At 47.4% G+C, this 13,216-nt stretch overlaps 1 protein-coding gene and 1 long non-coding RNA gene across 2 annotated transcripts; both read right to left on the minus strand.

Annotated features, from left to right (window-relative positions):
• Window positions 1-3,232: 3,232 nt before the first annotated feature.
• Window positions 3,233-4,418, minus strand: LOC101761777 (zinc finger protein GIS3). Its single transcript, XM_004968771.4, has one exon. The coding sequence runs from the start codon at window positions 4,089-4,091 to the stop codon at window positions 3,468-3,470; it is 624 nt and encodes a 207-aa protein (XP_004968828.1). The 5' UTR covers window positions 4,092-4,418; the 3' UTR covers window positions 3,233-3,467.
• A 3,253-nt stretch (window positions 4,419-7,671) lies between these two features.
• On the minus strand, window positions 7,672-9,556 carry LOC101762189. Its single transcript, XR_215223.3, has 3 exons — window positions 9,149-9,556; window positions 8,936-9,030; window positions 7,672-8,045 (listed from the first exon to the last, which is right to left on the minus strand). It is a non-coding gene; the product is annotated as an uncharacterized LOC101762189 (long non-coding RNA).
• Window positions 9,557-13,216: the final 3,660 nt, after the last annotated feature.

A 13,216-nucleotide genomic window follows, 5' to 3' on the forward strand; every position in this document is an offset into this window, starting at 1 on the left:
CCCTCCCTCCAATTGCCCTCCCCGCACTATCACCTCCATACTCCCGCATACGACCCATCTGCTATCCTCACTCCTCCCCCGCTCCTTTTTCAGACGCACAAAGAACCAAGGTCCATGGTGACCACTCTACCTGGTTGGGCTGCCCAAAGTAGTAGCACTGCCAACCCGAGTGCCCTCAGCCAACCTCCACAACCCCGGAGTCTGGCTTGAGCTCCTCCACAAAGGACTGTGCCCAAGGCTGAGGCCCCAAAGGTATTTTTTTAAAAATATTTCATACAAAATTTTGTGTGCTTGTTGAAATTGAATGTGTCGTATGTTTTGAATTTCATTGTTAATTTAAAAGTTTAACATTATTATGGTAGTTAATTGTGAATATGGTTTTCTCCAATAATGATGACCTCTTTGCTCAATGGTGGGAGGAAGAGAACTCAGATGATGATGATTAGTACATTGCAATCGTTGTTTTTTTGGATATGAAGCCTGAGATCTAGGTCCATAAGGAAGTTTCACGAATAAGTTACCGACCACTGGATAGTTCTAAAAGAAATTTTTAGTTGCACATTATGATTCAATACTATAAGTCCTCCCAGGTACAATGCAAAATTCTTTAGGGAGAGGTTCAATACATGCTGAGAGAGCTCTTTTTGCACATAGTGGATGTAGGCTCACAATGACTTTGGGACATAAACCAAATGTAACAGGTTTTATTGGTACCACTGCATGGCAGAAACATGTTGGCATATTTCACGTGCTTACCTATGGTGTTCCATCTGATACTCTTGATGAAGTTGTACATTGAAATTAACTAGGCGTAACTATAGAGTAGTATATGTTGAAATAAAGGAGAAGATCCAATTCGAAATTAAACAGTATAGATCCAATCGGCATCCTCTATCTCCACCACCCCTCACCCTTAACGAGCCACCCGCCACCTCCACCCCCAACACCACCTACCACCGCCACTCCTTTGTCTCGTTTGTGCCATCCCCGACACAAACCAGGCCCACCCTCCCTCTACCTTTCATCGTTCATTTGGTTGTCTAAGCTCACCTTCGCTGTTTGCCCCCACCTTTGCCACCATCTCAACCACTCCCCTCGTTGCCGGTGCTCACCTCGCTGCCTCCACCACCAAACTAGGGATCGAGTCCACCACGGCTTCGCTCTGGCGGCACTTCACCACCTTTGCTTCCCCGCCCCATCACTAGCCGATGAGCTGCCCCGAAGCTCTCTTCACTCGCAGGTTACAGGTACAACCCCCCCCCCCCCAACGCCTCCTCTACCCTAACCCAACCCTGAACCCTAACCTCTCCGGAGCTGAGGAAAAAGGTGTCGTAGCATGGAATGCATGGCCAGTGTAATTCGAGAGTGTAGGAGGAATAGAAATGCTCGTGTGATATAGCAAATCCGTAGATCAATAGATCAACACTGGCACTACATTCACATCGTCGGCTAACAGGCACTACCGGAAACACGAAGTTTGTCGAGTGCCCAAGGCACTTAGCAAAGGCCTAAAAACACTCGGCAAAGAGTTCGCCGAGTGTAACACTCGGCGAACTGCACTCGGCAAATTTCGCCTCGGCAAACAGTGGAGTTGCCGAGTGCCGAACGTCGGGCACTCGACAAATGGTTTGCCGAGTGTCAAAAAGCACTCGGCAAACATTTTCGGAAAAAATAAAAAAAACAAAAACACCGGCTGCCGGCCGCCACCGGCCGCCACGCCACCACGCCGCCTCGCTCGCTGCCGCCCGCCACCATGCCGCCTCGCCTGCTGCCCCCACGCCGCCTCGCCCGCTGCCGCCCGCCACCCGGACGCCGCCTCGCCCGCTGCCGCCCGCCACCTGCATGCCGCCTCGCCCGCTGCCGCCCGCCACCTGCATGCCGCCTCGCCCGCTGCCACCCACCACCACGCCGCCTCGCCTCCTGCTGCCACCCGCCACGCCGCCACATCCGGTCGGGAAGGGGAGGGGGCCTCGCCGGGGGAAGGAGGGGTGGCCGCGCCGCCGCCGGATCCGGCCGGGAGCGGCTGCACCGCCGCCGGATCCGACCGGGAGGGGCCGCGCCGCCGCCGGATCCGACCGGGAGGGGCCGCGCCGCCGCCGGATCCGGCCGAGAGGGGCAGGACGCGCCGTCGCCGGGGAGGGAGGAGGGGAGAGGAGGGGGAGGGGCGCCTGCAGGAGAGGGAGAGGGAGGGAGGGAAGGGGCGGCGGCGGCGGCTAGCCGGCGGCGGTGAGGGGGAGGTGGGGGCGGAGCTAGGAAGAGGAGAGGGGCGTCGGGGGGGTGCTGGAGGCTGGGGTGCTGGGGATGGGGGGCCGGGGGGACGGGTAAAATACTTGGTGTTGACGTTTGCCGAGTGTCCCCCACGGGACACTCGGCAAAGAAAAAGAAAAAAAGATATTTGCCGAGTGTAAAAAGAAAAAACACTCGGCAAACATTATATAATTACCTTTAATACATTATTAAAAATATCCAACAGTTCCAAAAAATTAGCAAAATGACACCTGAAACAATATATGTTCTCTATTGCATATAAAAAAAGTTTTGTGGTCAAATCAAATCTCGACCGTCACTTTGACTCTAAATCTAATCGAATTCTTCTCAACGCTACTATTCTTCTTCGGAGATGCTTCGGTTTGTAAACATCGCACGTGACAAAAATGTGCAAAACCTTCTCAATTGTTTACCACAACCTCCACTTATGATATCATCACACCATGACAAATCTCATGATTTTCCGACTTCGTTTGCCTTTTTTAGAATTTAAAAATCATTCGATCACATGTTTGTGGTTATGTTTCCTGAACAAGATGTTTGAAATTTCTTTTCATTTCATGGGTAAGGACTCAAACTGGGTTAAAAAAAATACTCGGCAAACCCCCCTCTTTGTTCGATTTGCTGAGTGTTTTTTCTTTGCCGAGTGTTTTTAGCTTGGCACTCGGCGAAGAGCTTGTTTGCCGAGTGTTCGAAAAAAAACACTCAGCAAAGAAAAAATACTTGGCAATTTTTAGCTTTCCGGTAGTGAGGACGAAGTTGAATTTCAGGTGATTGAAGTATAGGTAGTGTGTGGAGGAACAGTGGTGTTCCCACAGAAAAAATAATACTAACTCCGGTAACTAAAACCTGTCGTTTCAGACAAGCACTGCTGCTTTGTTTTGTGCTACTTTTCCATGTCTGAACGTCAAGCTTTCGTGACTGGAGGGTGTATTACATGATTTACATCTGACTTGGTAAGACCGAATATCAATCACTAGCTTTGAACTTTTGAGCAAGCAGCACATATCTATGTCTATACTCTATAGGGGCACTTTGTGCAACAACGACATCGGAGGTTTTGGTATGAGCACGAAAATGGTATTTTCCGAAGTAAAGAAAAGAACAGAAGAAAGGGACACAAACACAAATCTTGGCCTCTTGCGAGCAACATGTTGTTCCGTTTTACAATCGGTGAGGGAGGGAACGATTTTCCCGAGTCACGATGAACTGGCCGGAGCAAGGCTGAGATCCAGGTCCAGCCCCATCGCCGAGGCTTCCTCGGCCTCGGCGTCGCCATCAGCCGAAGCGCACAGCTCGTATGATCGAGCTCTGCTGCTGCCGGTGCCGCCGCGCAGGATCAGCGGCTCCGGGTGGCACAGGCCTGGTGCAGCAGCGTGGAACGGCAGGCTCAGGGTCGGCTGGTGCGCGAGGTACACCCAGCTGGGGACAGCGCCGGGCGCGTACGCATTCGATCCGGCGTGGCCCATGGCCACGACGTGCCCCGGCGGCGGTGGTGCGAAGTCCGCGGCGCAGAACGCCATGCCCGCCGCGGGCCCGGCGTCGGCGACGCGGGCGGCGAGCTGGCGCGCGCGCTTCAGCTGCTGCCGCTCCTTCTTGTGCGCGTTCTGGTGCCCACCCAGCGCCTGCGAGTTGGCGAACTCGCGGCAGCAGTACTGGCACTCGAACCTTCGCCCGCCCGCCACCGGACGGCCGTCCCGCGGCGGCGACGCATGCATGACAATGTCGGCAGCACCCCCGCCGCCCACATCGTAGCCGAAGATCCTCAGCGACGACGCGCTCGGCGTCAGCTTAGTGGGCTGGTCGCACTGTATGTCCGCCATGGATTGGTGAACACTACTCCTAGAGGAGCTCAATGATCAGCGTGTCAGGTCGTCGTTGCGGTTGAAGTGCTGGGGTTGCATGCGGCGAAGTGAAGGTGATGCATATGTAGCGCCCGGGGAGCGGCGGGAAGTCGTACCTGCTTGGAGAAAACGAGGAGGATGGATGAGAAGAAAACGAGGGGTTTGCACATCTAGCAAGATTGGAGAGTAGGTAGGTGAAGATAGAGGAGATGGCCACACGCAAGCTTCCAATCCAACTGGTAATGATCGTTCTAGAAATGGAGCATGCATGCCTGTGGGCTGTGGCAAGAAGCCATGTGTGTGCAAGTACATCTACCAGTACGCGTTCTTCCTGATGCCATTCTCGTATCGCTCGCTCCATGTAAAGGTATTGGTGTCATGCTGTTGTGACATAAAGGACACATGCGTGCATCATTTTCTTAGATAGGAGTAGTAGAGTGAGCGTGTAGCTTTGCGGGAACTTTGTCCTTTCTTGTCAATACCAACCACATAGAAGAAATATTGCACATCAGTTCCAGGCATCCAGCTACAAAACTTGCATGATGTAGTTCAGTCACTGGAGTGGTCGGCTAGAATCGTATTCAGTCAAAGGAACATGCATGTCAATAAATAACTTTCTGGCACAGACCAATTTTGGGTGAGTTACACGGACTTGTTTAAATTGTAATTTTCGAGAAAGATTTTTTTTCTTTATAATGTGAATTATGCATGGCCTCTTGAGGGTGCTTAACATAAGAGTAAAATCTATTTGTGGTGCTCAAAATTATCGCGGGGTACGGTGCTATCTAGGTCTAGAACTTGCAGATAGCACAAAGTGTTGTGCATACATAACAAAAAAAAAAGGATAACTTACACATGAAAAAAAATACTTTCTAGATATGTTACCGGATATGTATAGCCCTCACGTTGTGGACCTCTACCATCAAAACCTTATTAAGAAAAGGACATGACCATCACTCATCAGGTCCCTTGGGTTTAGTTTTTTCCTTAATGCAACCTAAGTCTGCTAATGCAATGTTAGCCTGAAACAAAACACGTAAAAGCTAACCGGCCGTACGACAAGGACTAGGGGAAGATCTCCCTGGTATCTCTCCCGGCCCCCCACATGGAACAAGATGCGAACAAATCGTGCATGGGAAGGGACGATTTACGTCGCCGTCGCATAATCTTCCCAACCCTCGAGAAATCAAGCATGCTTTTGCTGTTCGATTGATGGATGTGTGCTCCGCTCCAACCGGCCGTTCTCGCTGGGAAAACAATCAAGCAGAGCTGCTACCACTCTTTATTCTGAAATGATCTAACCTTGTTAGTCTTCTCCTGGACCCCTAATCAGGGCCCTCCCTGTCGGCTGTCCATGGCTCTAATTGTCTTTTGCCCCATTGCCAAACACATATAGAACTAGAAGTAGTGTACACTATTCTGACTGAGGCCAGGTCAACGGCTACAGTACCACTGCTGCTACTAATAACCTCAGTGTAGTGTAGTTTAGGTTGCAATAGCTAGTTTTACAGTGATGTTGAAGGAAGACTGATTGGCTCATCACGGACCCTTAGCTCGAGTTTGTCGACAAGGCATCTCGTGGGTAGCTCTTGTTTTTGTCTCCGAAATTGTGTATTACTCCCCCTATTCTTATTTATCCCCATGAAGTTCTTGTTGTCTTAAGCCCTTTATTCATACATAGCACCAAAATTAATTGCATTCGAGCCTTCACTTCCAGTTCTTACTACACTTAAACTCAAGCAATGCGCATTGGAGACTGAACTCTTATCTATATAAATAAAAAGACAAATGCATGCCTACATCTGCGCTCAGTTTTCCTTCTCTTTCCTTGTGAACTTAAGTTAATAAAAACCTGGACAACGGTTTTGATACAGGCATGCACATACAGTTCTTGTTTGCTTCTTTTCCTCCCTAGCTACCTTTCTTTGTCTCCAAGACAGAATGAACGGAAGAAATGTGCTTGGAAAGTATTGGAGAAGCTGCAGGGACCTCAAACCAACCAAAAGGTTCGTTTTCTGGTACGACTCAAAGAGAAAATGGATTGCAATGATACTTCAGCTACTGAGCAGTGCAGCATCAGTAGTCCAATTAACCAGAGCAAGAGTAACATGACAATGGAAAATCAAGATTAGCTTACCGGAAGGAAAATTCACTAGAGAAAATGGATCGTAATGATACTTAAGCTACTGAGCAGTGCAGCATCAGCAGTCCAATTAACCAGAGCAAGAGTAACATGACAATGGAAAATCAAGATTAGCTTACTGGAAGGAAAATTCACTAGACACTTCAATTTCGGTTGTAGTACTAGTTATATCATCAAGATTATTTTTTGTTTATCCTATAGATGCGAATATGCCAAATACCTCTTAACTTCTATTTTCTAAATAAAGTATAAATAATTACAAGAAATGTGGCGCGCTTTTGTGGCCCGTGAATCTTGTTTTGTTCGGGAGAACAAATCTCAAGATGGAATCAGGGGCTTGTCACAGTTAAATAGTTTTCCAGGAATCTAGTCTTCTGTTTGTAGTGTTGGGTCAAAAAGTTTGGTCATCTTTAGATGTTGGGTGCTCGAATAGGTATAGTGATCTGCAGGTGCCCTATATATGATCATAAGTCATGTTACTTATATTTTAGAATTACGACACGTATATTATTTTTTTCATGTAGTTTGACTAACATATGTGGATTGACATCGTATAGATACATGCGTAAACATTGGAAGTATTTGAAACATCATTGATATCAGTGGTTCAATTACGATCGGTGGCTGATCTATAGGCGAGCAGCATCTGCTGCTTGCAAGTTGTAACGCGGCCTGCCATCTTTGGATGTGCTGGTGCCACCGCATTTGTCGTGCATTGTGAAAATGAGTAACTTCAGCATGTACAGAAGTTTGAAACAAAGTTCTAGTGCTTTATGGCAGCCGCAAATTTTAGCTACTTTCAAGAAAAGTTGTCTTCAAATGTTAGAAAACTGCAACATAATATTGTTCATTCTATCTGCAAGCTACAAAGAAACTGGCACCTTTCCTTTTCAAGGAAACACAAAAATACCATTACTAATCATACACTACATATGGTTACTTTAGGTGGATGACTTCAATGCTTGCATAATAAATGAATATTTTGACATGGCATAAATGGTAACTGGAGGCTTAGATTTTTCACTCGACGAGACAAAAGAAGGGGGCAACAGCATCCTTCATCAACTCCTTAAAATAGAGCGACGTTCAACCTGGAGCAAATCATTAAACTAACTATCAACTATTAGGCACTATATGAGGTATTGGGCATAGGATTTTTTTTTTCTTTTGGGGGCAACTTGCATCTGCAGCGAACTGAGGGATCTAGCCATCTAGGACAGGCTGAAGAACAAAGTGAATTTTTAGCAAAGTTGTAATTGCATGGCAACCAGCCGACCAGACACATCTTACAATTCGGTACATAATTGGTCAGATCAAAAAAGTGCTGGTAGCTAGAGAATCACCATTCACTTCTAAACCATGCATACCTAAATCTGGCAAAAAATTTCGAGCACAATCAAAAGAATAAAGGTATCAGATCTGAAAAGAATGTTTAAACTCATTTTCCAGGTTAATTGAACAGCACAATCCAACATAAACATTTCTTTTCAATCCTAGCAGCAATTATAAAAAGAAAGAAGTACCACCAAGTAGCATTGAGGAATTAAATTATGATGTCATACACTGTTCACATTTAAAGTTTGGGCTGGGTTAGTGAATCATCATTGGTACTTCGTAGCAACCTAGCTTTGAGTTGCACAGAGGAACCCTGGGACCAAGCACCTGGCGTGGGAGCCTGTAGGCATGTGCTGCAGGAGTGGTTCTGCCTCTATGGTGTGCCTATGTTTTGGTCATGTGGTACTGCTACTCCTTTTGCCCTCATGAGACGAAATGCTAACTGAATTTCCACCCTGCATTTGTAAAGGAACAAAGTCAGTATATACAATTATAATCACCACCTAATTTGACTTTAATGATTGCAGTAAAAATAGAGAAACCACATCAAAATTTAATTCAAATCCCATAAAGAGGATTAGCCTAGTTATTAGAGTGGACGCTACTAATTACTTATTGTTACTTGTGTTTGACCTAATAACCTGCACACATTGGAGTTGTACTATTGGATCTTATCTTAATTTACTTTGCAAATTAAAAAACTTAATGAATTATTTAGTTATGGCATATAGTTGACAATGTCATACCATAGACAACTCTCTTGGGCAATTAACCGAACAGGTTGGGAGCGTTCATAGTGTACATGAGAAATGCATAACCTGAGCAACTTTTCCATGTTCACATGGTAGTGCAGGGGGCATTGATGTTGCACTAGCTGCTATGGCCTCTCTACACACCATAACTTTATGCGCTGCTTGTGCAGCACATTAGTTGTAGCTTTTTTTTTTCACGAAGGTAAGCCTGTAATTTATCCAAGATGATTTGTGGAGCAGGAAAGGGGCACATTAGAGGTATCTCGTTTGAGTGATATAGAAGGAAATGGTGAACTGAACTCCTATTAAGACTTGAGTATGAAAGGAGGCACTAATTCGGTGATACTTCATACTTGTACTTGGCAGTTGCAATGCTAGCTCACCAGGTTCCAATAATGCAATACTCACAGAAGCATTCCAACAAATAGCTAGTGTGCAGCACCGCAAAAAAAAAACTTCAGAACAGCCAATAATAAATTTTACTGGAAGCACAATGTTTTGCATCATTCAGAGCAAAGCAGAGCTAGGATTTTAGAAGCCTTCAACAACGATTGAACCAGTTAAATAGAGAAATAAGCAGGGCAGGACTTTACCTGCACTCCAGCTTAGCATGCTCGGCGAGCCCGTCAAGTTTCCCTTTGATGGTGTTCGCCGTTGCCTAATCAAACCCAATCCCAAATCTCTCTTCCTGCAGCAGCAATAACAAATCTGTTTTTTTACCCTTTTTTCACATTCTATAAGCAAACAGCATGGTAGGGGGAGCTGCACGAAGAGAGAGAGGCAGCCAGGGATGTCGATTCACTTACTCATCAGGAGTCCGACGGCGACGAACGTATGGACTCTGGAGATCCTAACACCACCGCAGGTACGGCTAATGTCCGCGGACGCGCGCGCGTTGCGAGAAGACCATGGGCGCAGCGTGCCCAGGCACCATAGCGCCGCGCGCGGCGATGGGGCCGCACCTCATCTCGCAGCGGGTCTTGCCCCGCATCAAAGGAGGCCGCGCGCCGCCTAGCGGGAGCACTGGAGCGGACCCAGAGCGCGTCTGTGCTCGCAAGCGCGTCAAAAGCCGCCGCCTGCCTGCCCCGAGCCAGCGACACGGAGGGGCTCACAGGGTGGACAGGCGACGGCATGGAGGAGAGGAGGCGGCGGGGAAGATGAGAAGGCGGGCAGGCGGCGATTACGCCGGGTCGTCAGGCCGCGAGAGGTCGCTCGTCAGCGGCCCGAGGGGTTCGAGAGGATTCGCGAGGAATTGGGTTTGCGGGTAGCTGGGTGAGGGATCCGAGCCGACCCGCATCGTACGGCCTACACGGGATCGGCGGATTGGACGGTTAACGGGTTATCGGGCAACGTGGATATCCGCATTGAGCTGGGAATGCACCAGCTCTAAAATGGAGAGATTCTAAAATAAAACTGGGCAAAACAGGTTATTCGGTCCAAAGGGTAGCCCTGCCCTGGCACAGCCCAGCCCCAACCTAATCTGGAGCAAATCCAGATTCAGAACCAAACCAAGCCCACCTTAACCCTACTGGACGTGCTACCTTAGGGCACGTACAACGGGCCGTTGGAAGCCGTCTAGGAGTCGGTAGTTTTACAAAAACGTCCTCATCCGAGCCAAGCGACGGGCGCGCCGTCGTCTCGCGAGACGACGGCACGGGCTCGTGCTCCAACACCCCGCGACGACCTCCACACCCTGTTGTACAATCCATCTGCCCACCTCCGGATCGAGTGTAAAAATCAGCCCGCGCTGCTCCAACGGATTCCCCGCCGCCGCGCCACACCTCCTCCGGCTCCCCTCCCTCCGCGCGGGAGGCTGGATAGCTGGGCCGCCGTAGTGCTGGAGGACGACCAGTAGGCGGTGGTGGTCGCTGCTGGCGGCAGTGCGGCGGCGGCCATGAGTTGGAGGAAGGGAGACGGCGCGGATGGTGTGGCTAGGAGGTGGGTGCTGTTGCTCTGCGTCGGGAGCTTCTGCCTCGGCCTGCTCTTCTGGTGAGCTCGCTTCTGTATTTTGGGGGGAGCCGCCCCTCCTCCGCCTCCCCTAAAGCTCTTCAAGTGGCATGCCTCCGACGACGGCCTCAGGTTCCACGGTGAGAGGAGCGGGTCGCCGTCCTCGCTTCTGAAGTGCATTCAAGCAGCAGATCAGTTCTCATTCGGATTTCTCTGAATGTTCCATGCTCTATTTGTTATGTTCTTTCGGCCGTCCAAGGAATCCAATCGAGGTCTTCCAACATCAAACAATGTAAGAGTTAGTCAGTTACTTACCACAAAAGTCTGTTGTATTGACATCTTCTGACAGAAATTGTTTTATTGTCCAATTGGCAATCTGTTTTGCTGTTGTAGAGCATGTTGTCATATTGAGCGTGGTGATTACGCTCCTGCTGTTCCTCATCCAGCGATTTGGTGCTGTCTGACAATTTTTCCCTGTTCATATTTGATGAAATCTGAACATACGAGTATATGACTGAATGCTTGTGATCATAACCAGGTGCTGAAGCTATGTTTGCTGACTTGGGTTACTTCAACAAGTCATCAATCCAGGTAACACCTGACTGACTGTATAGAATTGTTTCTGAGTAAGAGAGGAAGCGTGCATGGAGGAGGAATATGGAACACCTATAAATGATGCTGAAATGGAACATGAATATGCAGTACCAAGTGTAATGGAGGAGGCAAATAGCTCTGTTGATGATGCAGAAGTAGAGGAGTTTATTGTTGAAATGGCTGCAGAAGTTTCAGGTAGCAGTGGAGAAGAGATGGCCTGCGAAGCTTCAGGTAGTGGTAGTGAAGAGATGGCAGGCTTCGTTCAGAACCCAACATGGAAAAAAAATAGAGGATGGAGGATTGCATTGCTCTGTTAGGCTACAGTGGAGAAGAGATGGCCGGAGAAGCTTCAGGTAGTGGTAGTGAAGAGATGACAAGCTTCATTCAGAACCCAACATGAAAAAATACAGGATGGAGGATTATATTTATGCTTGTACGTCAAATTCATGTATCCATAATATAAGGCAGCATGCATTGCATTGAGTGAACAAGCAACAAAATAGCATACATAGATCATATTTATACCTAATCACCTTAATTTGAATGAATTAAATAACTTGCAGACAATTTAAAAGACAAATTATTGTACAAGCTGTCAGTTTCACTATCTATATGTGACACACAGACGACAGCCGTCTAAACTGTTGAACGTGCCCTTAACCAGCTCAGCCTAGTGCCCCTGGTCTCACCGGACCAGAGCCAACTCCATTCCCATTCCCCGGCCCCACCACACCTTCTGTCATGCACGCGCAACCGTGTGACTCCACCGCACCGCTGCCTCTCCAACCAACTCCATCGCCACCTCAAAATGGCGGCCTTGCTTTCTCACATTGGCTCAATTATGCCGATTTGCATCGTAAATGATTAAGGACTCAATAGGGAACATGATTGTATTATTAGGATTTGTAGTTCCACCGAAACTTTAGTGTTGAATCCTACTAGAAGTAGAACTCCAACTTACATGTATAAAAGTCTTGGAGAGAACTGTATAAACAAGGGAGGGATAGAGCCTCTAGGATTAGAAACAAGCCATAGGCAAATGCAAGGTTTCATTCAAGGCTGGTGAGATGCAATTAGGAGTGCCCAAAAGGGATAAGCTAGATAGTTCAAGTTCTACAACACTAGATTCTTGTATAGGTTAAGAATCAGAGGTCAAGTACGATTGTGAGGGTGCGACAATCGCTTGTACTCTTTCGGAGTTGTGCTTAAAAAATTTATGGTTGGCTTCGCCAAAATTCTTTTATCTTGTCGTGGTTACTTCAACGTCATTATTTATGTTTCTCTACGAGATTCATCAACATTGTCCTTGATGCGGTGCAAGCTCGTGTTGTACTCACAATATCATTTCAAGATCCGGGGGCTACTGTGCATAATGAGCAGTACCATATTCTAACAATCTCTGCATGACTAGGCGCACGGAACTGAGGGGTGCTAGGGATGACCCAAACACACCTTACCGCCGGGCGTGGAAATTTCTCTTATCGCTCCGTCACACACTACTAGAAAAACACTAATTCGTATCAATTCATCCGTGCCGGGTATAAATTTGCTGGGATGAATAAGTCATTCGTACATGGTTGTAAACGAGCCAGACAAATAATGAACCATGCTGGTGCAATTTTGAGCCGGCACGAATAATGATTATCCTTGCCGATTCGAAATTGCACCATCACAAATACTCCGAATAATGATTATCCTTGCCGATTCGAAATTGCACCATCACAAATACTCCATTATATGTGACGGCTAAAAATAGACCCGGCACAAATGCTCTTAGGATTATTTGTGCCGGCTTGAAATTGAGTAGGCAAGGATAATGGAGTATTTGTACCGGTGCAATTTTGAGCCAGCAATGATAACCTATTATTCGTGCTGGCTCAAAATTGCGTCGACACGAATAAGATTCCCACCTGTGCAATTCGAACTTTAACTTGTATTCGGAAAGTCATAATTTTTATAGACAGACTAAGATGGAGACAAACTTTATAAAAAATGGTACGGCTCGACAAGACCAATAACTTTGTAGTTGAATATATTTTTTGATTTGAGGTCATTTACATGCCCAAATAATGGATCAAAAATGTTAAGACAATAAGGGTCAAAAGGAATAGAACTTCCCTTTGCGTGCAGGGTACGTCGTGTAGGTGGGATGTTAAGGAGGTATCGCGTGAGGACGGAGGTCATGAGTTTGAAGGTTGGACTCCGCACGCGTGCAAAATACACGTGACTTGTGAATTGCGACGCGCGAGTGTGAGGGGTGGCTCGAGGGTGGCCTCTAGGCCTAGAATATTTTTTGCATGTTTCGTTTATAAATTTCTATTTTTACTATATGT

Source organism: Setaria italica, chromosome V (assembly GCF_000263155.2).
Source record: "Setaria italica strain Yugu1 chromosome V, Setaria_italica_v2.0, whole genome shotgun sequence".
Taxonomy (NCBI): domain Eukaryota; kingdom Viridiplantae; phylum Streptophyta; class Magnoliopsida; order Poales; family Poaceae; genus Setaria; species Setaria italica.